The following is a 22,918-nucleotide window of genomic DNA, read 5'->3' on the forward strand; positions in this document are numbered from 1 at the left end:
CTGGGTTGGATGCAGTCGCTAGCGGCATCGGAGCCGATTGAAGCGGCTGGAGGACCGGGGCGAGCGACCAGTACTGTGAGTACGGGGTTGGTCAGAGGGGTTGAAGCCCTACGAGCAGCCGCGGGTGGCCTATGCTTGGGGCATTTTCTGCGGGTTTTTACCGCTGCAGACGACCACGAGGGACCAGTGCTGTAAGCACCAGTGTCGGTCCCAGCGGCTAGAACGAGCAGCCGGGAGCGGCCAGTGCTGGGGGCATTGGTGCTCGTTTTAACGGCTGCAGAAGACCGCGAGGGACCAGTGCTGTAAGCACCAGTGTCGGTCCTAGCGGCTAGAACGAGCAGCTGGGAGCGGCCAGTGCTGGGGGCATTGGTGCTGGGTTTAACGGCTACAGAAGACCGCAAGGGACCAGTGCTGTAAGCACCAGTGTCGGTCCCAGCGGCGAGAGCGAGCAGCCAGGAGCGGCCAGTGTGCTGAGGGCATTGGTGCCGGTTTGACCGGCTGCAGAACAACCACGAGGGACCAGTGCGTGAGCACCGGGGGCGGTTCCAGTGGTTGGAATTAACAGGTTTGTTGCACTGCATTCTGAAATTCTAGGAATGGACAGAGTAACGTGAAGTAAGGCTGCGGAGAAGGTGGAGAGCTGTGCCTGACTTATTCCCGCGCCGGCAAAACTTCTTGGCCGGGCGGGAAGGCAAAGAGAAAACTACATTACTGTGAAAATGATGTGGATTTGGAGCAGTCACTGGATAAAACCTACCAGTACCGGAGCAGGGAGCTGGAAAGCCGGTACGAGTGGCTGCAGGATGATCAGCCGCCAGCAGGTGCCCGTGAGTACTGGGACCGCAAGGAGCGGCATAGTTATATCGGGCGGCCAAAAAGCGACCAGTGCCCGTAGGCATGGGGTCCGGCTGCGGGAAATACCGCGTGCGACTAGTGCCTGAGAGCACCAAGGTCGGCAGGAGCGGTCCGATATATTAAAGCACCCGCGATCGACTAGTGCCCGAGAGCACAGAAGTCAGCTGGAGCGGTTGCTGGAGGAAATTCTCCAGAGTGGCAGGCTCCGGGATATGGAGGATAGCCACAGTGGGCAAGATGTAAGTCCCACAGCAGTGTCCCATAAAGGGCTGCATGATATGTCAGACTCCTCTGAGGAGGGTATTGAAGGTCTGACCTGGTCAGAATCTGAGCAGGAGATGGAGCCACCTTCTCCTGTTGAAGGAGAGAAAAACAAGTTGCTGGACATGGTGGGCCAGTACTTCCAACAAGAACAAACTGGGAAGGATCTCGAGGCCAGGATGGCTGCCAGTGTTAATAAAGACATCACTGCGAAAGTGATGTGGAGAAACAGCCTCCGGATAATACTTACCGATACCGGAGTGAGGATGAGCAGCTGCAAGATATAGCGCAGCCAGCAGCGGCCACTTTCGCGGAGCTGGGAAACCGGTACGAGTGGCTGCAGCAGGTTCGGCCGTCAGCGACAGGTGCCGGGGAGTACCGGGACTGCGAGCAACGGCACGACCAGTGCCTGTAGGCATGGGGACCGGCTGCGGCAAAACCGCGGCACGAAGGTCGGCAGGAGCGGTTGGATACATTCAAACACCCGCGATCGACTAGTGCCCGAGAGCACGTAAGTCGGCTGGAGCGGTTGTTGGAGGAACTTCTCCAGAGTGACAGGCTCCAGGAGATGCACGATAGCCACAGTGGCAAAGGTGTAAGTCCCTCAGCAGATTACCATAAAGGGCTGCTTGACATTTCATCCTCCTCGGAAGAGGGGGTTGAAGGGCTGCCTGTGTCAGATTCTGAACTAGAGATGGAGCCACATTCGCATATGGAGGACGAGAGAACCAAGTTGCTGGACATGTTGGGTAATACTTTAAGCAAGAACAGGCTGGCAAAGATCTAGAGGCCAGGATGGCTGCCAGCATTGAGTACATGTCTACACATCACCTGCAAGCAAATACCTTTGCTGAGGTGTTGGCAAAACATTTACCTCCAGGAAATTGTGGGGCTCTGAAATATGGCCAGTGTTAACCGAAGTATTTGGAGACATGTTGGTCAGGCAATCAGGAGTCAGGATATAAAAATTCAAAACTCTCTGAAAGGTCTCTCGGCGGGCATAACAGCCTTGGCCCGTACGCTAGAGAACATAGACATGACGAATGACCATAAAGATGCTTTAGCGTTTTTTGCAACGTTCAATTTGAACTTAATAATATTAGGAAGGGGGCTATTCAGCCAGCTCTGGATCTAAAGTTTGCAATCCTGTGCAAGCAAAATCTATAAAACCCCAAACCCTGTTGTTTGGGGGTAACCTGTGGACACAGGTCAAAGATTTGAAGAGGAGGCCAAGACTTTGGGCCTAATCAGAGCGGCCAAAGGATATCTTGGCAAACGCTATCAACCTTATGGGCCTCCTAAAAAAGATAGTACTTATTCTTATAGTATGAGAAATTGGAGAGAGGCCAGAGGTAACCAGTAGCAGTGTCCTTTTTTTTTAGGGGTTGGCCCGGGACGCCCACTGTGGAAGATGTGCAAGCATCCACTTCAATATCTACCCTACCCTCAACCTCACGGCCCTCCGCAACCACGGTTGAAACCAAGAAAGTAACTAAATTTCCACCAATAACCATGGAGGTAGGTGGGTCTGTGCCTCCAGAATTAATAAGGAGCACGGAAGTTGGAGGGAGGTTGCAATTTCATTTGCAAGCATGGTGTAATATAACTATGGAGAGATATATCCTTAGCAGTATTAAGGGATATCTGATAGAGTTTATACTCATACGAAACCCTCCAGTACAACATACACCAGACAGAATATACATACTTACCAAATTAGAACAAGCTAAAGCTCACATAGAACCACAAAGGTTGTTCACTATAAGAGTAATTGAAATGACCAAACATGAACAACAGGAATTTGTCTCAAACATATTTATTAGACATAAGAGAGATGGGGGTTGCCGTATTATTATTGATTTATCAACGTTTAACAATTTTGTGCAATATGTTCATTTTAAAATGGATATTTTTAGCACTGCTACAGAGTTAGTTTAGCGGGCTACTGTATGGCAAGATGCTTACTATACGGTACCCATCAGAGGTGAACACAGGCGGTTTTTGAAATTTAACGGATGGGATAGCCTTGGCAATACAAGGCGCTACCAAACGGGCTAACGTCAGCCCCTACATTATTTACAAAAATTCTTAAACCAGCCTTGGCATTGCTTAGACAGCAAAATCTAACTGAAAAGTATCATTCATCTCTGAAAGCAACGCCTTTATGGCTATACTTTCAGTTGGCACGAGAGTTATATATTAATACATCATCAGCGAACTGAGTTAAGGACCTGTCCTACTGATGTTACTTTCAGCAACTGTCTTCGACCTTCAAACTTGAGGGCACTCACTTGAAAAACCTTGAGCTGGATCGACTGTCAACGATGGAATAGTGCTAGAAGTGCATTGTCGAGTTATTTATGGCAAGGCACAGAAAGACAGGCTGTGGGCACACATCCTCTAGTAGTAAAACTGTTACGAGGCATCTTTAACACCACCCACCAAGGTCTAGATACAGCCAAATCTGGGATGTGAGTGTGGTCCTAACCATGCTAGGGATTGGTCGCCGGCTACAGCTTTAACTCTGAACCAACTCACTATGAAAATGGTAATGCTAATGGCGCTGGTCACAGCGCAAAGGGTCCAGTCATTGCAGAAATTAAGATTGGATAGCTTGACTGTGGTGACAGGAAGTTTGATATTTGTGATCCAGGACCTTATTAAGCAAAATAGACCAGGATCAGCGGGTCAGGTCATAGAAGTCATAGCCTATCCGGAGGACGAACGCCTCTGTGTAGTGAAACACATTGTGTTATATATTGACAGAACAAAGGCTATCAGAGGCAATGAAAAGGCTCTTTTGATTAGCCATAAGAAGCCGTACCATAGAGTCTCGACTCAGACCATTTCGCGGTGGCTGAGATATGGCTTAATAAAGGCGGGAGTGGACACTATGTATTCAAATCTCACTCCACCAGGGCTGCAGCTACATCGGCAGCTAATCGCCTCGAGGTACCGACGGATCAAATCCTCAGGATTGCAGGATGGTCATCAGAGAGAAAACATTTCAGAGATTTTACAACAAACCAGTTAGGAATGAAGAAACGTTTTCGCGAGGAAAAATTTTAAGTTCTATATAATTTATACCTGAAGCTTACAAGGTTTATGATTTGATTTAATAATATTATTTATCATTTACGTTTAAAAATTGGTATGAATGTATTTCTTGAATATCAGTAACAATTTCTCCCAAACTACCAAGGCAGTTGTGAAGCATGGACTCGCTCCACGGCATGAGGTGACAGAGCTTTGAAATCTTCACGTAGTCACTCACGTGACTCCGAAGTAAAATAGTAAGATTAAACGAGAACTTACCAGTTTGAAGTTTGATCTTTATTTTATGAGGAGGAACGTTGAGGGAATACGTGCCCTCCGCTCCCACCCTCATATGGTCATATCTGAAACTGGTATCTCTTTAATAATCTTACTATCTTAGGTCATTATAGTGTATCTGTGACCTCACACCGCTGCTTTGAAGGATGACACGCATGCGTCGTAAGCGGGGTTCTTCACGTATTCCCTCAACGTTCCTCCTCATAAAATAAAGATCAAACTTCAAACTGGTAAGTTCTCGTTTAATCTTACTATTCTCATTATGGAAACATGGTTGCAGGGTGCAAAGTTAGGAACAAAATATTCCAGGGCAGTTGGATTTTTTGGAACGAGTGCAAAAAGGAAGAGAGTAGTGCAGCACTAAATATGGGAGGAGATCAATACATTGATGAGAAAGGATCCAGGCTTGTTGTGAAACTAAAATCACTGAATCGAGCTAAAAAATAACAAAGGGCAGAAAACAGAAATAGGATTTATTTACGTCACCTAATAGTGGATGTAATATACAACTTGACATAGCCCTTGTAATACCCCTGATTTATGTGGTCGGATATTGCATCTAACTTGACAATAATGTGAGACTTATGTATGGATTGAATGAGTCATATTTGCTCTGATAAAAGTGGAGCTGAATTCATGAAATATAGTTAAGATTCTTCAGATCAAATCATGAAGAAGGAAAATATTTTTGGATCTGATATTACAGAATCAATGATCCAATAGGAAAAGCAGTGAATGAATTAAGCACTCGTCTATAAGATAGTGAAAACGCAGTTAGTGAGCTATTCAGCTGCTTACTCCCTAGGACCTGGTCATATACACACCCAACATTTTGAAAGTGCTCTCTTTAGTGATAACGATGCTCCGGTTATCTTCCTTCAGAATGCTAGATTCTAATAAAATTGTTCTTGTAGACTAGAAGGTAGTAAACGTGACCCCACTGATCAACAAAATGCTTAAATCTATCATGAGGGACATAATAACAGTACATCATGAAACGGATTGAACAGAGACAGTGTACATTAATAAAAGGAAAACTATATTAGACTGATTTGTTTTAAAGTTTATTAAGAGGAAACCAATGCATTTGGATTTTTGTAAAGGCCTTTAATAAAAGTCCTGCACAAAAGGTTGGAAAGAAAAATTGGGGAGCATGGAATTGGGGAAATATATTGATATGGATTGAGAATTGATTACCATACAGAAAACAATGTGAATCAATAGATGGTTCTCAGGTTGGCAAGAGAGAACTAGTGGGGTATGCAGAGTTCAATGCTTGAGGTCAGCTTTTCACAATCTATATCAATAATTTTGCTGGAGGAATCAAAACATCACATGTCTAAGTGTACTAATGATTCCAAGTAGGACTGCAATAAAGGTATAGAAGCTTCAAGGAGAAACAAACTAGTCAAATGAGTCGGAAGAACATGGCAGATGGAATATAAATGTAAAACAATTGTGAACTTATCTATTTTAGTGCACATAATAGAAAAAGAGTATCTATTAAAGCATGAGAAACAGGGTAGCATTAATGTTAAAAAAGGGTCCACAGTGTATTTGCAATTCCACCTCACTTCTTCTTTTCCAGCTTATCCCCACATTCCTGTATTCCTTAATATCCATAAAACTATTGGTAACAGGTTTGAATAAATTCATTAATCAATCTCTGCACTACTCCGAGGTAGATCATTTCAAAGATTCACCATCTATTACCAAAGACATTTCTTCTCATCAGTCCAAATTACCTACTCCTTCCTTCATCAGAGTTTGGAGGAAAAAAATACCCTCTCTGAATCCAATCTGTCAAGCTCTGTACGATTTGTAACTTTCAAAGAGTACTCTTCACGTTCTAAACTCTTATCACAAACCTGTTAATACAATCCCTCCTCCTTCCTACAACTAATTTGATATATCTTTATTTCATTCCCTCCATGGCAAGAATATTTATCTAGATAATCCGACCGAAACTGCACATAATTCTTAAGGTGTGGTCTTCAAGACACACTTGAAATTCAGTAAGGCATGTTTACTCCTGCATTTAAATATTTTCATTATGAAGCCAACGCTCTATTTGCTTGCCGTATCTGCACATTAATTTTCGATGACATATCCAAGAACAGCCCAAGTCTTTAAACATCAGCATTTTCCAAGGTCCCCTACGCTTTTCTATTTTGTGTTTCAGAGTTGATGAGCTCTCATTTTTGCCACACTGTATTCCTTCTGTCACATTCTCATCCACTCATTTAAACTTGCCAATATCCTCCAGAAGCTTTTGGCAATTTCCATTCTCTTCACAATCTAATTTAGTTTTGCATCATCAGCAAGGTTGCAAATATGTCATTTGGCCCCTCGGCTAAATCGATGACATAACATAAATAATTAACAAGTCAGTCCCCATGCACCCATTCTTATGGCACCCCAGTCACCACAGCCTGCCAATGTAAGAAATACTAATTTTCTTTATTCTTCGTTAACAAATTATATGCCTATTTAACATACTCAGTTCCACATGCGATGATCTTGTTGACCTCTCTCCTGTGTGGAAAGCTTAATCAAAAGGTCTTCTAAAAATCCAAATACTATCTTTTGGCTCCAATATTTTATCAACCACATCTTCAAAATATTCCAATAAATTAGTCAAACATGGCTTCCATTTCGCAAATCCATGACGATTGCTCAATCCTATTATTCTTTTCCAGTTCCATTATTGTATTTGTCATTATATAGATTCTAGCATTTCCTCTTCTACAGGTGTTTGACCAACAGGTCAGTTTCCCATTTTCTCTTTTCTCACTTTAAACTAAAAGCCTGGCCATATTAACCTATTTCAATCTGCAGAAAACACTTCACAGTCCATACAATTTTGAAAGATGAAAACCAATGCTTCCACCATCTCTGCACAGCAAGTTCAGGTTTAGGTACATTGCCACGTACAGTGAAGTACAGCGCCTTTATTTCCTGAGGAGGCTCAAGAAAGCTCACCTGTCCCCCCAGATCCTGACCAACTTTTACCGCTGTACCATCGAAAGCATCTTGACCAACTGCTTCACGGTATGGTACAGCAGTTGCACCGTGGCGGACAGAAAGGCACTACAACGGGTGGTGAAAACCGCTCAGTACATCATCGGTGCCCCGCTCCCTGCCATGGATGCCCTCCACTGAAAACGATGTCTGAGACGGGCCGGGAAGATCATCAAAGATCCCTCCCACCCCAACCATGGACTGTTTGCCCTCCTCCCATTAGGGAGGCGGTACAGGAGCCTCAGGTCTCGTACTAATAGGATGAGGAACAGCTTCTACGACAACATATCACATTGCTGAATTCGGAGTCCCGCCGATAGATTTCTCCAGTCTCTCCGTCCACATTGTTTGCTTATTCTGTATTTTTATTTCTATATTGCACTATTACTACGGACTGACGCTAAACTGCATTTCGTTGTACCCATACTTGTATCTGTGCAATGACATTAAAATTGAATTGAATTGAATTGAATGGAATTGAATGCTCCCAATGTTTCATGTTAGGGGAGTCCAGAACCAGGGGCCACAATTTAAGAATAAGGGGTAAGCCATTTAGAACGGAGATTTCATTCGCTACAAATTTTCAGAGCGCCATGCGATATCGCGCACAACTACATACCCCTCCACGCTTCTCAGTGGGACCGGCCCCGTGCGGCCACACGTTGCCCATGCGCCACAACACGACGACGAGGTCGCGTAATTTGCATGCCGAGGGCACGCAAGTGGGACAGGGCCTTAACTCTGTGATTCTAAGAAGCATGTAGCCATTCAGATGCCCGTACAAAGATTACCTTGTTCAGAGTTGAATGTTGCAGGCAAATAGACACTAGAGATAGTTAGTCCACTGCAGTGGAGACAATAAATGAAACTATGAAATCAACAGATGGTAATGCTGGAAATTCTCCAACTAGAACACCCAAGGCCGACTTTCAGTCTGATATATTTTGACATCAAATCCTCTTGGGGATGATTAAGAATTTGCCTGTTACATCAACACCTGGCATTCTTTTGCCAGTGTTCTAACATGCAGTTGATTATGTATCAAGTTATTTAAATTCCATCTATACCCGACTCCTATTTCTATAAGTGCAGTGTATATACTCCTGTTAAAAACATTTAACTTTTACACACTTAACAAGTTATTTTTTCTTCATTATTAAACTGTCACCAAAAATACAAGGCCATTTACAAATTCAGCTGTAAACTGAAATAAACGTTGCATAAAAAACTAAAGAATGTTTAGAACAGGCAAAAATGATTTGCAATAGTAACTTTTATCATCTTTGGTGAGTGCAGTGTCTTTTGTTAAAATAGATATGATTAACCTTGAGCTTCCACAATGGATATCCTGAATCCGGATCTCTGTTAAAAAACCTTGTCGTCTTTGTTCCCGCACTTAGCAAGTATTCAGTAGGTAAACCTTGTGTTTGGGAAATGTAGCGAATCTGAAAGAAAGTACAGAACATAAAAATGCTTCTTTCCAAAGTCTATTACAACATTTTCCATTTGGAAAATTCCTGCACATGAAACAACCCGACATCTCTCCCACTCCCCAACCAAGTCACACTTTAAATGCCACCACACTAGCACACACTAACTATACCATTAGAAAAACAATCTGGAAACTCGCATTAACATAGAACAGAAGAGTAATTGCTCTCACAATCATGGAAATTAAAGCTAAATTGCAGAAAGAGAAAGTAGTTTGGAAAGTACTACATATGCAAGGTAGTCACAAAATGCTGGAGTAACTCAGCGGGACAGGCAGCATCTCTGGACAGAAGGAATGGGTGGCGTTTCGGGTCAAGACCCTTCTTCAGACTGATGTCAGGGGAGTGGGCAGGACAGAAACAGAATGTAATCGGAGACAGTAAGACTGTTGGGAGAACTGGGTAGGGGGATGGGATGGTAACAGAGGGAAAGCAAGGACGATTTGAAGTTAGAGAATTCAATGTTCATACTGCTGGGGTGTAAGCTAGCCAAGCGAAATATGAGGTGCTGATCCTTCAATTTGCGCTGGGCCGCACTCTGACAATGGAGGAGGCCCAGGTCAGAAAGGTCAGATTGGGAACGGGAGGGGGAGTTAACGTGCTGAGCAACCGGGAGCAGGTAGGTTAAAGCAGACTGAGCAGAGGTGTTCAGCGAAACGATCGCCGAGCATGCACTTGGTCTCGCCAATGTACAGAAGTTAACACCTGGAACAACGGATACAGTAGATAAAGTTGGAGGAGGCGCAAGTGAACCTCTGCCTCACTTGAAAAGACTGTCAGGGTCCTTGGATGGAGTCGAAGGGGGAGGTAAAGGGACAGATGTTGCATCTCCTGCGGTTGCGGGGGAACGTACCTGGGGAGGGGGTGGTTTGGGTGGGAAGGGACGAGTTGACCAGGGAGTTGCGGAGGGAACAGTCTCTGTGGAAACCAGAAAGGGATGGAGATGGGAAGATGTGGTCAGTAGTGGGATCCCGTTGGAGGTGTCAAAAGTCTTGGATGATTATATGCTGTATGCGATGGCTGATGGGATGGAAGATGAGACCGGGGGGGGGGGGGGGGGGGGGGCGACTGTCCTTGTTGCAAATGGAGGGAGGGGGAGGAAGAGCGGAGCTGCGGGATATCGAGGAGACCCTAGTGAGAGCCTCATCTATGATGTAAGAGGGGAACTCCCGTTTCCTAAAGAATGAGGACATCTCCGATGATCTAGTATGGAAAACATCATCCTGGGCACAGATACAGTGTAGACGGAGGAATCGAGAGTAAGGGATAGGAACGCCACCCATTCCTTCTCTCCAATGATGGTGCCTGTCCTGCTGAATTACTCCAGCATTTTGTGTCTACCTTAGATTTAAACCAGGATCTGCAGTTCTTTCCTACACGATATATGCAAGGTTGCATTTCTGATCATATTTCCTCAGACAGAGCACCCCATAGTATTTCGCGCAAATTAGCATTTTGAACTACATTTCAGTAGAATGGGAGAAAATAAATCATCAATGTGTGTGCAACATGCTACAAACAGCAACAGGAAATAATGTGATTACATTCTTCTGGTGTGGGTGAGGAACAAATGCTACAAAAACAATAAAGTGCAAAACAGAACTTTCTAAAACACTCATTTGGCCTCTGCCAGGTATCAGATTCTGATACAAAGGCATATCTAGCATAACTGACCTTTTAAAGGCCTCACTCGCATCAGTTAAATGGTTGGGAAATGCATCTATCAACATAACCCTGCAACTGAATTGTAATCATAAGCAATGTTCAGACTCAATCTCCATTTTGGGGTACATACTGCTCAATTAAGATAGCAGTAAAGATAACAGTACAGTGGGATCTGGTTGTCAAGGAAACAAAAAATAAAGTCCAGTCACAATCTTAGGACATTTTCATGATCCGTTTACTTATTGTCTTAATATGTAATAAAAGAACGTTGCATGGAAGCATGAATATTAATGGCAATACATAACAAAAAACTAACAGGCATCAGTGCTTCACATTAGATAGTTATTAATATACCTAAGGATAAAGACGCTTAAAATCCCTAAAACATGGGGATGTTTCTTCAACTCATTGGGTAACAAGTCATATGACCAGAAACTCGTTTTTTTCCAGTTCCCTGCCTACACTAGGTCAGTTAACAGTGATGGTAGCAGCAATAAGTGGTCTTCACATTCCTACATTATTAAGGAATAGCACTATCAAAACTTATTTCACATTGAGTCATCCGTAACTGTCACTAAGTCATGTTGTTACTTGTGGGCAGAGCACCAAGGCAAATTCCTTGTATGTGAATACTTGGCCAATAAACTTACTTACTTTGCAAACTTTACAAATTATTTTGATAATTATTTTGATAACTGATCCGTCGAAAACAGGCCGAGATAAATGTTTCACTTGGAAAACAGTACATAATACCAAAGAATAGTGCTACATAGCAGGTCAAAATAGCATGGACAAAAAAACAAAGTACAGGAGGAAGTCTGTTGGTCAGGCAGCATCTGAGGGATACTGTGACATTTCGTGTCTGGACCCTTCTTTAGACTCAGGCAATGGTCAGCAGGCACAAGATCAGTAGCCTCAAACTGTGCTTTGTTAAATGTTGTTTTGACAAAGTAAAGCAGACTTATGACAATGGTAAATCATAAAAGAAAATTTGGAAATGCTAGATTTTCTCAAATGACGTAAAATATCTCCAATTTAAGAATATTTTGTAAACAACATTCCACAGGTACTCCACCTCTAGGTGGTGCTGCGAGCATAACAACGTCATGCTACAAATTCAAACAACGTAACAGTTTTCTAATCATTATATGCAATCTCAGAGAAAAACTACACAAAATGCTACATCTTAAAATAAATTAAATTTGTGAACACATGTAGTCAAAAAAACAACCAAATGTAAGCCTCCCAAATTCCACTTTCAGATGACTAACCAAAAACAATGCTGAAACAGAATTTGGGGAAATTGCAGAAGCTTATCACTGCACTCCAACAAAGTTGAACTCAAGAACAAGGAGCCAAGCTTGGACCTGATGCTGAATCCATAACAACCTTGAATCACATAATCAAAGGACATACATTATGTAATTTGCCTTGCTTTTCACTTCATTTCTTGTTCCTTCCATCCTTACTTTCCCATTCCACTTTATGCACAAGCACCAATCTACACTGCATCACTCCAAGGACTTTACATCCTTCTTAAAGTGCAGTGAACACAATTGGATGCAATGCTCCAGTTGAACTGAATATCATTCAGCAGAAAAATAACCAAAATGTGATTTTCAAAATTTCTGTAAGACTGTCCATACCTGATCATACTCTGATGCACCTGGATATAATGGCCATCCCAGAAACATCTCAGCAATAACACAACCCAGGGACCACATGTCAATAGCTTCACAGAATCGTAGTCCAAGGATGATCTCAGGAGCTCTGGGAGAAAAAGGAACAGAATGTAATGTATCACCACTCATGTATGATTGATATGCATTACTTTTGTAAAGTGAAACCATTACATTGGTCTAATTGTTTAATCTTTTTAAATTTCCAACTGCCATTACATAAGGAATTATGAACAGTCCTAGAAAAACAAAATATAGCAGGCAATCTTCATTTTTTTTTTAAATACAAAATTGAAACAATAAATATCAGTAGAAATTCAAGAAATGAATGGTTGATATTTTGTCATAATTTCCCAAGTAACTGATTAGTTTATAACTAATTGCTATAAATCAGAAAATTCTTTTTTTTTTTTTAAACTTCAACATTTCTAAAATAATTTAAGCAGTTAGTATCTACTAGTTGTGGATGAACAACTGAAAAAAAGCCAAATCAGAGTCCCTATTCATCATCTATATAACTACCGTCTGCGCTGTATATTGATTTTAGAAAAAATGCTGCCCTGTATCGCTGTGATTTTTGGCCATCTTACTCAGTCCTCCGCTGAGGCAGCCCAGGGAATTTTCCCAACCTTGAGATCAGCTGATTGGTCCTCTAGCCTGTGAATCACCGTGATGAAGGTAACACCCCTTCCGGGGGTGGGGGGGGGCAGGACTATAAAACCCCTGGATGCCTGGACGCGAATCAGTCACTCTGCAAGATCATGAGGGAGAGGCCACGACTGTCATTCTAAGCTGTGAATCAACTGAACTGTGAGTCTGCATTGTACTTGCGATAACATCCCTGGATGCGTTTTAAGGGATTGTGCTGAGCAACTAAAAGATGTCTTTACAGGCTTTTTTTAACATCTCACCCAGCCAGGCAGCAGTGCCCAACTGTCTTAAAAGTGCCACCATCGTTCCTGTCCTGAAGAAACCCAACCCAGCCCGTCTCAGTGACTTTCGTCCAGTGGCTCACACACCCATACTAATGAAGTGTTTTGAGCGGCTGGTTATGCAGCATATTAAAAATGGTCTCCCTGCCGACCTAGACCCACTAGCCTCCTGCTGTTTAGTCTGCTTACACATGACTGTACTGCTAGACACAGCAACAACTATATCAACAAGTTCGCTGTTGACACAACAGTGGTTGGTCTCATCAGCGACAATAATGAGTCGGCATACAGGATGAAGGTGGAGCTGCTCACAGAATGGTGCAGATCCCACAACCTCACTCTCAATGTGGAAAAAACTAAGGAGATGGTGATCGACTTCAGGAGGGCTGGAAAACAACATCACACTCCGCTGCATATTGATGGAGCTGCTGTGGAGAGGGTCAGCAGTGTGAAGTTCCTAGGACTCCACCTGGCGGATGACCTGACCTCTACGACCAACACCACAGCAGTGATCAAAAGTGCTCTGCAGCGGCTCAACCCTCTCCGGAGACTAAGGATAGCAGGTCTCCCCACTGCTCATCTAAGGACCTTCTACAGAAGCACCATCGAAAGCATGATGACCTACGGCATCACTTCCTGGTTTGGGAGCTGCAAGGCTTACGACAATATCAACTCATCAGGATAGTGAAGACAGCCAGCAGGATCATTGGTGCCCCACTCCCTTTACTGTTGGAGATCTACAAGAAGCGGAGCATCAGTAGAGCCATCTCCATCATCAAGGACTCCTACCACCCATCACACCACATCTTCTCCATTCTGCCATCTGGAAAAAGGTACAGGAGCATCAGCTGCCAAAACCAGCAGGATGCTCCACAGCTTCTTCCCACAGGCAATAAGACTGATTAACGGACTGTGTTCCCTCCCCAAATATCGTTCACCAACACATCCAACCTCGTCCATACTTTGACAGCTAGGCACTTGTCAAAGTAAAGCCACCGTCGGCCGGAATGTCTGTTTTTATTCTATTGTACATTTTAGGTCTACTTTCTGTTTTTAGACATGGTAATTTTAATTTGTTTTTAAAGCTCCATGTATTTATCCTTTTTTACTAACTACACTGAATGGAAACTGATCGAGCAACGTTTTTTCGATTCCTCTGTGTATGCAAGTACTCAGTGAAAATGATATTAAAGAAATACTGAATACTGAATAAATTATTTGTTAGCCCTTAATGACAATGCCATGAGTTGTTTGCCCTGCTGCCCTGCCTGTGCTTGAAACTGCAATGCTTTATTAGGTCAGACTGTGTTTAGAAGGAATAAATGCTTTATTAGGTTTGACTGTGTTTGGAAGGAATAAATGCTTTATTAGGTCCGACTGTGTTTGGAAGGAGTAAATGCTTTATTAGGTCCGACTGTTTGGAATGAATAAATGCTTTATTAGGTCCGACTGTTTGGAATGAATAAATGCTTTATTAGGTCCGACTGTGTTAGGAATGAATAAATGCTTTATTAGGTCCGACTGTGTTTGGACGGAGTAAATGCTTTATTAGGTCCTACAGTGTTTGGAAGGAATAAATGCTTTATAAGGTCCGACTGTTTGGTCCAAACGTCCCACTCATTTCGTGACTTCCGCTTAGTGGACAGGTCGCGCTGATTACTTAATTTCCGGTGAGTGCAGAGATCATGCTGATTGCAGAAGAGCCGCTGATTGCGGTTGCCCCACAGTGGAGAGGCTGCGCTCAGTCGTGCGAGTAGATTCAAGAAAGTTTACTGTCATATATATGGTGTGCGAGTCAGTGAGCGCGAGTCAGTGAGCGCGTATATTGGAATTGGTGGAGAGGTGGAATATTGCGTTGGGGGACCAGCTGTCCAGTGTGAAGCTGGGACCCAACGGGTTCCACTTAGTCTAGTTAATTATATTCCTCTGCCTACCTACTTCCTCAGCCAAACCAGGCTTTCAAAAACTTATGTTAACTAAACTGAAATGTTCAATCATCAAAACAAAACATTTCTTTACATTCTAAAAACAAAATGTAATTGTTTGGCTTTGAAATCATCTTTGGCCTATTGTACCAATGACCTTGCCAGCCCTCCATTCCACACAAATTCAAATTAATTTAATTAGTTCAGTTGCCCTTATTCTCTTCCCAGACAAATAGGAACATTTAGACACCCACTTACAATGTCTCCCAAATTCAGTCAAAATTCTTTTGCCCTTGTGGTAAAATCCCTCTATCTTCTCTCACCCATCCCATCTTAACTCAATTTTCAAACATCGTTCATTTTTCATGCATTGTTTCCACACCACATTAGGCAATGCTGTCGTATCATGTAACACTCCATCTAACTCATTGAAACTGAGGTTCACAAGAAGTTTTGTTTAAGAAGGAACTGCAGATGCTGGAAAATTGAAGGTAGAAACTCAGCGGGTGAGGCAGCAACTATGGAGCAAAGGAAATAGGCAACGTTTCGGGTCGAGACCCTTCTTCAGACTGATGTGAGGGTAGGGAGAGCGGGAAGAAGAAAGGAAGAGGCGGAGACATTAGGCTGAGGGAGAGCTGGGAAAGGGAGGAGAAAGCAGGGACTATCTAAAATTGGAGACGCCAATGTTCGTACCGCTGGGGTATAAACTGCACAAGCGAAATATGAGGTGCTGCTCTTCCAATTTACGGTGGGCGTCATTCTGGCCATGGAGGAGGCCCAGGACAGAAAGGTCAGATTCAGAATGGGAGGGGGAGTTGAAATGCTGAGCCACCGGAAGAAGTGTAGTCCAGATAGCCATGGGAGTCAGTGGGTTTATAGTGGCTGTCAGTCAGTAGTCTATCCCCTGCGATGGAGATAGTGAGGTCTAGAAATGGTAGGAAAATGTCGGAAATGGTCCAAGTGTACGAGTGCCGGATGGAAGTTAGTGGTCAAATGGATGAAGTCAGTGAGTTGTGCATGGGTGCAGGAGGTAGCACCAATGTAGCAGAGGTAGAGTTCGGGGGTAGGGCCATGGTACGCCTCGAACAAAGATTGTTCGACATACCCTCCAAAGAGGCAGGCATAGCTTGGGCCCATGTGCGTGCCCATAGCTACGCCTTGTATTTGGAGGAAATGGGAGGAGTCAAACAAAGTTGTTAAGGGTAAGGACCAGCCTAGGCGAAGGAGGCTATCAGGAAGAAACGGAGGGCTCTAAGACCCTCCTGGTGGGCAATGGAGGTGTAGAGTGACTGGACATTATACTTCTTTTTTTTTTTAAACAAAAGGTTACAAACATCAGTTGAAAACAAGCTTTGACCCACCTCACCCACCATGGCCTAATATTTAGTTGTTAATTTTGATTAACCTTTTTTCATTTCTTTAATTTTTTCTTGCCTCGAGTACTGAGCAATTTTCTGCTCTAAGACAGTTTCAAACAACCTGTGCACTGATAATTATATAAACTACTTACTGGTTGGCATTAAATATAACTGTTGTTTAATTTATAAAAAAAGATTGAAAGCCTGGAAAAGGTTCAAGTGAAAAGTAATAAAATGCTTGTAAAGTTATAAATTGATTCTCCCTTGGAGAATTTACAAATCAGTACCCAAAGGTTTGACACAGAATAAAACTCATTCATGGAATTTTATGAAAAAAATGTAAATAAATATATTTTTCTTTTAACTTGTTTTTAATGCATATTGAAAATTGCAACATTTCTAGGAAACAACCCACCCTAGTACCAATGCTGTAAGAAGTTATTGAGACTGGGTAAACAGACCATGGATTTGATTCATTTTAAAACAAGTATAGTAGGAAAAGACTGGGATACTAGATTAAAGTGAATAACTTGCACCAGACTGATCAACTCCCTAGCTGATAAATCCCAGGATTTATGCGGCGCTGGCTTAACAGCTGCGGCCCACCTGCAGTCTGTCTGTTTTTTTTTTTTTTCTTTCGTTTTGTTCTTTGTCATGTTTTAGTTAATTTTGTTTTATTAAGTTGTGTATGTATGTGGGTGGGGTGGGGGGAGAAACAATGCTTTGGCCTCTTCCTTCGGGGGATGCGACTTTTTCTTCGGTCGTATCCCCCGTCTCCGTCTGCGCCGAGGCTTAATGGCGGAGCTGGCGGCAACGGAGCTGTAGCAGCGGCAGCAGCGGCGGAGACTGGACTCGGCACCGAAGCTGTAGCGGCGGCGGCGGCAGCAGCAGCGGAGACCTGACCCAGCACCGAGGCTGTGGCGGCGGCGGCAGCAGCAGCGGAGACCTGACCCAGCACTGAGGCTGTGCAGCGGCGGCAGGCAGCAGCAGCGGAGACCTGACCCAGCACTGAGGCTGTGGCGGCGGCGGCAGCAGCAGCGGAGACCTGACCCAGCACCGAGGCTGTGGCTGTGGCGGCAGCAGCAGCAGCAGCGGAGACCTGACCCGGCACCAAGGCTGTGGCGTGGCAGCAGCAGCGGCAGCAGCAGCGGCGGAGACCTGGCTCGGCACCGAGGCAGCAGCGGCGACCTGACCCGGCACCGAACCTGTGGCAGCAGCGGCGGAGACCTGGCTCGGCACCGAGGCAGCAGCGGCGACCTGACTCGGCACCGAACCTGTGGCAGCAGCGGCGGAGACCTGACTCGGCCCCGAGGCTGTGGCGGAGGCGGCGGCAGCGGAGATCTGACTCGGCCTCTGAGCTGTGGCGAGGCAGCGACCACCCGCGGAGTTTGAACCGTCGCCTCGGCGCAGAGGGAGAACAAAGAGGGAAGAGCCAGAGACTTTACGATTTTGCCTTCCACCACAGTGAGGAGGTGTTTGGTGAACTCACTGTGGTGGATGTTAAATTTGTGTTGATTGTGTGTTTTTGTCATTTTTTTTAAATTATATGTATGACTGCAAGGAAACAGAATTTCGTTCAGACCGAAAGGTCTGAATGACAATAAACGAATCTAATCTAATTATAAAGCTAATAGGATAATTACACTGACGATTTTAGAAAGTAAAGTATGCATATTTGTCAGCAGGCTGCTTGGTCTATATCTTGTGCAAAACTTGATTTAAAAAATGTATGTATTTTATTTATCTGCCAAATGCATTTATTCTAGTCATGTGACATATTATTTTGATTGTTTTTAAATATTAAATAGGTGTGTGTGTGTGTGTGTGAGTGTGAGTGTGAGTGTGTGTGTGTGTGTGTGTGTGTGTGTACAAAGTTGGTCGACTGCTTAAATTTAAAAACTATCAAAATAATATGTCCCTTCCCTTTCACATGACTAGAATAAATGCATTTGGCAGAGAAATAATACATACATTTTTCAAATCAAGTTTTGCACAAGATTTACCTCTTCAAATGACCAAACAGCTTGCTGACAGTTTAACCCTCTGCACTGTACCCCATCCTCACTCAAAAAGTCTTCAGAGGATTTTCTAGTTCCAAGAAATAAAAATGTTAGAAAAGCCATATTGTTAATGGCACACTTAGTCAAGACAATTTCCTTCCCAACATTTTAGGTCCCAAGTGTATGTGGTGCTTCAAAAATATTTCAGTGAGGAAGGATACTTATGTTTCAAAGTAACCGAATGCTTGGATCTCGCTATTAAATGCTAGCAGTTCTAGCATTTCTGTTCAAATGGAAGTCTAGGACTTCCCCACATGTATGGATTAATGTGAAAATCCCAAACTTTGCAGAAGATTCAGAAATCAGATCTGCAGCTTGCTCTATGGCTTGACTCCTTTAGGAATCTAGTTAAATAGCACAAATCTTGTGGAGATTTCCCAGCATTTACACTTGTGAAAATTACCACTCAAATCCTGCGCCATGCTCAATTCCAATTAAGATTTATGATGGCTTCACATTATTCCATCTTTAATAGTTTTTGTGTGATTTTGAATTAGAGGTTTGCAATAATCCCTTGCAATCAGCAAAGCTCTGGACAGGGCTCTGCCAACTTTTAGAGCTTTTAGGGCATTTCAAAAATGGGGCTTTGTCAAGATTCCAGAGTTATGCAACTGAAATCCAGGAGATTCTGGGCAAGATAAATGCAGACCAGACAAGGATGAAGTGGGATGAAGCAACAGGTACATTCCAGCAAGATCTGACCCATAATATATTAAATCACATGGAGAGGGAGGATGCTTCAGATCTTGAATTCCAACTCTAGTCATATCAAGTTCGAAGACCTGGAACTCTATACCGCCCTTTGCAGCTTTCACTTCCTCACCGACCATCAACGCAGGCGCAGCCCAAGACTGCGTTCTTAACTCCCTGGTCTATTATTTACACCGTGACGAGCATCGATCCGCTAACCGCTGTTGACATCACCACTGTGGATAATCAAAGTAGAGGTGATGTATTACCTGATGCTAACAGGAGAGAGGTAGAACCTCTGGTTGAGTTGACATCAACTAACTCTAGCTCAAGATAACAAGACCAAGAAACTAATCGTTAACTTCAGAAAGAGGGAGTCAAGAGTCCACTTGCCAGTTTAATAAGGTCATAAGTGACAGGAGTAGAATAAGGCCATTCGACCCAACAAGTCTACACCACCATTCAACAACGGCTGATCTATCTCCCTCCTAACCCTATTCTCCTGCTTTCTCCCCATGACCTCCGACACGTGTACTAATTAAGAATCCATCTATCTTCGCCTTAAAAATATCGAATGACTTGGCCTCCACAGCCAAGTGACAAAGAATTCCAGATTCACCATCCTCTGACTCATCGGTAGATCGACGGTGTGGATAGTTAGCAGCTTTAAATTCCTGCGCATTAACTTCGCAGATGATTTGTCCTGGACCTAACAAATAGATACAATCACAAGGGCAGCATGCCAGCATCTCTACCGTCATAGAAATTTTAAATAACTTTGCCAAGTACTCTAACAAACTTCTAGAGATGTACTGTAGAAAGTATCCTGACGGGTGGCATCATGGTCTGCCAACACGGTAGACTCACGATACACAGTGTATCGTGAGTCTCGCGTGGGAACTTTTTAACTCAGCGTGCAGGTAGCAGCAGATTGTCGGTCCCTTCACTTTCACCCCACCTACACCCCTCTGCTTCCCGGCCATGTGTGTGAGACCCCTTCCCTCCCCTCTCCAGCTCCCCGCCCATTGCACCGGCGCGGGGGCTTTGCACTGTCTTCACGTCGGAGCCAGTGCCAGTCACCGGAGACATCAGGACCAAAGGGACACGGCCCCCAGGCCCACTGCAAGCACGGAGATCCCAAAGACCCACAGCCAGCAGCAGCCCAGCCCCATTCCAATTCCAGAGGAACACGCTCCCCGTAGGGACAGAAGCTGATGGTGTGCAAGGTACGTCTTGGTCTTGGGGTTGCGGATGAGGGGGCACAGCTCGGGCTGTGACGTCTCCGGCCACCCCCCTGTACAGGAGCTGAGACTAGGAACTGTGGGGTTGTTTGCAGTTGCAGAAGGAGGGGGCTAGGGCGGTACAGTTCCCAGTCTCAGCTCCATTCCAGGGGGGTGACCGGAGACGTCAGGACCAACCAGCCAGCAGCAACTCTAGCCCAGCCCCGCTCCAACTCCAGAGGAACCCAGGTTGCGGATGAGGGGGCACAGCTCGGGCTGTGGGCGAACTGCCACTTGTTGCTGTAGCGGCGCATCGGGGAGCGGGTTCTTGTTGGTCCTGACGTCTCCGGCCATCCCCCTGGACAGGAGCTGAGAGACGTCAGGCCCACCAGAAACCGCTCCCCGATGGGCCGCTACAGCGACAAGTGGCAGTTCGCCCACAGCCCGAGCTGCGCCCCCTCATCAGGACACCGACCCCCAGGCCCACTGCAAGCACGGAGATCCCAGATGAGCAACTCCAGCCCAGCCCCGCTCCAACTCCAGAGGAACACGCAGAAGCTGATGGTGTGCAAGGTACGTCTTGTTCTTGGAGTGGCGCAGCTTGGGCTGTGGGCGAACTGCCACTTGTCGCCGTAGCGGCCCATCGGGCAGCGGATTCTTCTGGAGTTGGAGGGACAGGGAGACACAGCGGCTTTTGAGAATGGTGGGCAATCACTTCCAAAGTTCTGCCCACACAGTCAGTACACCTCTCCTACACTTGTCTCCCGCACTAAGATCATCTCGCAGAGAATGATCCCAGCCTAACCCTCCCTATTCTCTCCTATTCTGCAAGAAACAACTATATTGAAGACTCAAACTCACGATCGAGTAACTGCCGGGATCGATGCGCAAACTCGCGACCTTGTGGATATGAGCCGAGCACTCTACCACTGCGCCAGCCGTTAAAATCTACGCTAAAAATCTTCCATTCCGAAAGCCAAAAAATTCTGAATTACGAAAAGTGTCTGGTCCCAAGGCTTTCGGATAAAAGGTTGTGCACCTGTACTGGGAACATTTTGATCATAACAAATTGAATTACTGAACCTTTTGCAAAATTCTGAGCAAAAATAGCCTAAAGTGAGAAGAGAAAAATAAGTTTGTATTCCTTCTTCTGAAGTGCACAAATACTTGCACAAAGCAGGAAATCAATGTGAATGCAAATACAGAAATGTGAAGAGTTAAAAAGCAGGAAACATTTTTTTGGGAAGAATGAATGCCCAACAGTGCATGCAGCAGCAAATGGGTCAACAGCTGATGTAGCCTTACATAAATCTAGTACACCATCTATAGCAATCTGGACTGATTTAAAATGCAACTTCAATTTTATATCACAGAATAAATGGATTTAGGTGCGACTCGTTTCTGAATTTGTGCAATGTTCTCTATACACCCAAGCTCGATTAAACAACTATCTACCCAAGATTACATAATTAACATACCACTCTACAATTCTCTATGCACATCCACCCGTGTACAAAATGACAGATCAAACTTTGAACAATTCTATACTACTTTTTATTTGACATAGCAAGCCACCATTCAGCTGATCGGGTCCATGCTAGCATGCCAACCCAAAATATTGCTTGTTCATTCCTACTATAGATTCTGCCTGACCCGATAATTACTTGGTATTTTGCTCAAGAAGACAGAGGACGGCAATCCCATCTCCCCTCTGTGCTTACATAGCCCATTACTACCCAATTATTTAATCTCTTATTTTACATCCAATTTTTATCCTTACCCGAGATCTTTTTTTTTTTGATTTCCCCACTTCCTTTTTTACTGCATCTCAAAACTCGTTTTTGTTTTTTTCCATTTCAGGTCAACAATTCATTGGCTTAAAATATTATTTATCCCTCCATTGATGCCCATAAGTTTGTTTAAAAAGAATATGAGAAACATATGCAGGTCAATAGATGCCAAAACAATGACAATATTTTACAACAAAAACTAGATGGAGGATGACATGCATTTTGTATAATAGTACCTGGTGAAGCACTGGTATTTGTTGGCTGTACCGAGAATCTAAAAAGCATTTTGGTACAGAAACCGATTTAATCCAGGAATCACTTGAAATACACACTAACAAAAGCATAATTTTACTATTATATTGTAGATTTGAACTTCACAATTTGAAAAAATAGGCTCCTTTTGGAACTAGGCTTGAAAAACAATAGACAATCGTTCAATTAGATGAATTGTCAAAGTGTAAATCGTTTTCTCTCTTACACTGAAATATGGTGCAAGAGGGTGAAATCAAAATACTGAAAATTCAAGTATCAAACGGAATTAATGGTGCAGGCAAAGCTGTGCCATGACAGCGAGATCTGCACGTCTGTAATGATGTTTTGCAGAAATGTTTTACATGTTTTATTTTAATTATGTAACAA

The 22,918-nt window shown here is 43.9% G+C and overlaps 1 protein-coding gene across 11 annotated transcripts in view; it reads right to left on the reverse strand.

Annotated features, from left to right (window-relative positions):
• LOC129708602 (homeodomain-interacting protein kinase 1-like) overlaps positions 1–22,918 on the reverse strand; it is a 100,790-nt gene that overhangs the window by 46,724 nt on the left and 31,148 nt on the right. For all 11 annotated transcript variants that reach the window (XM_055654438.1, XM_055654448.1, XM_055654445.1 and 8 more), the window contains 2 exons: positions 12,272–12,395; positions 8,796–8,915 (listed from right to left, as the gene is read on the reverse strand). In XM_055654438.1, the coding sequence (XP_055510413.1) occupies positions 8,796–8,915; positions 12,272–12,395 (244 nt within the window). The remainder of the gene's footprint in view (positions 1–8,795; positions 8,916–12,271; positions 12,396–22,918) is intronic.

This window comes from Leucoraja erinacea, chromosome 24 (genome assembly GCF_028641065.1).
Source record: "Leucoraja erinacea ecotype New England chromosome 24, Leri_hhj_1, whole genome shotgun sequence".
NCBI lineage: Eukaryota > Metazoa > Chordata > Chondrichthyes > Rajiformes > Rajidae > Leucoraja > Leucoraja erinaceus.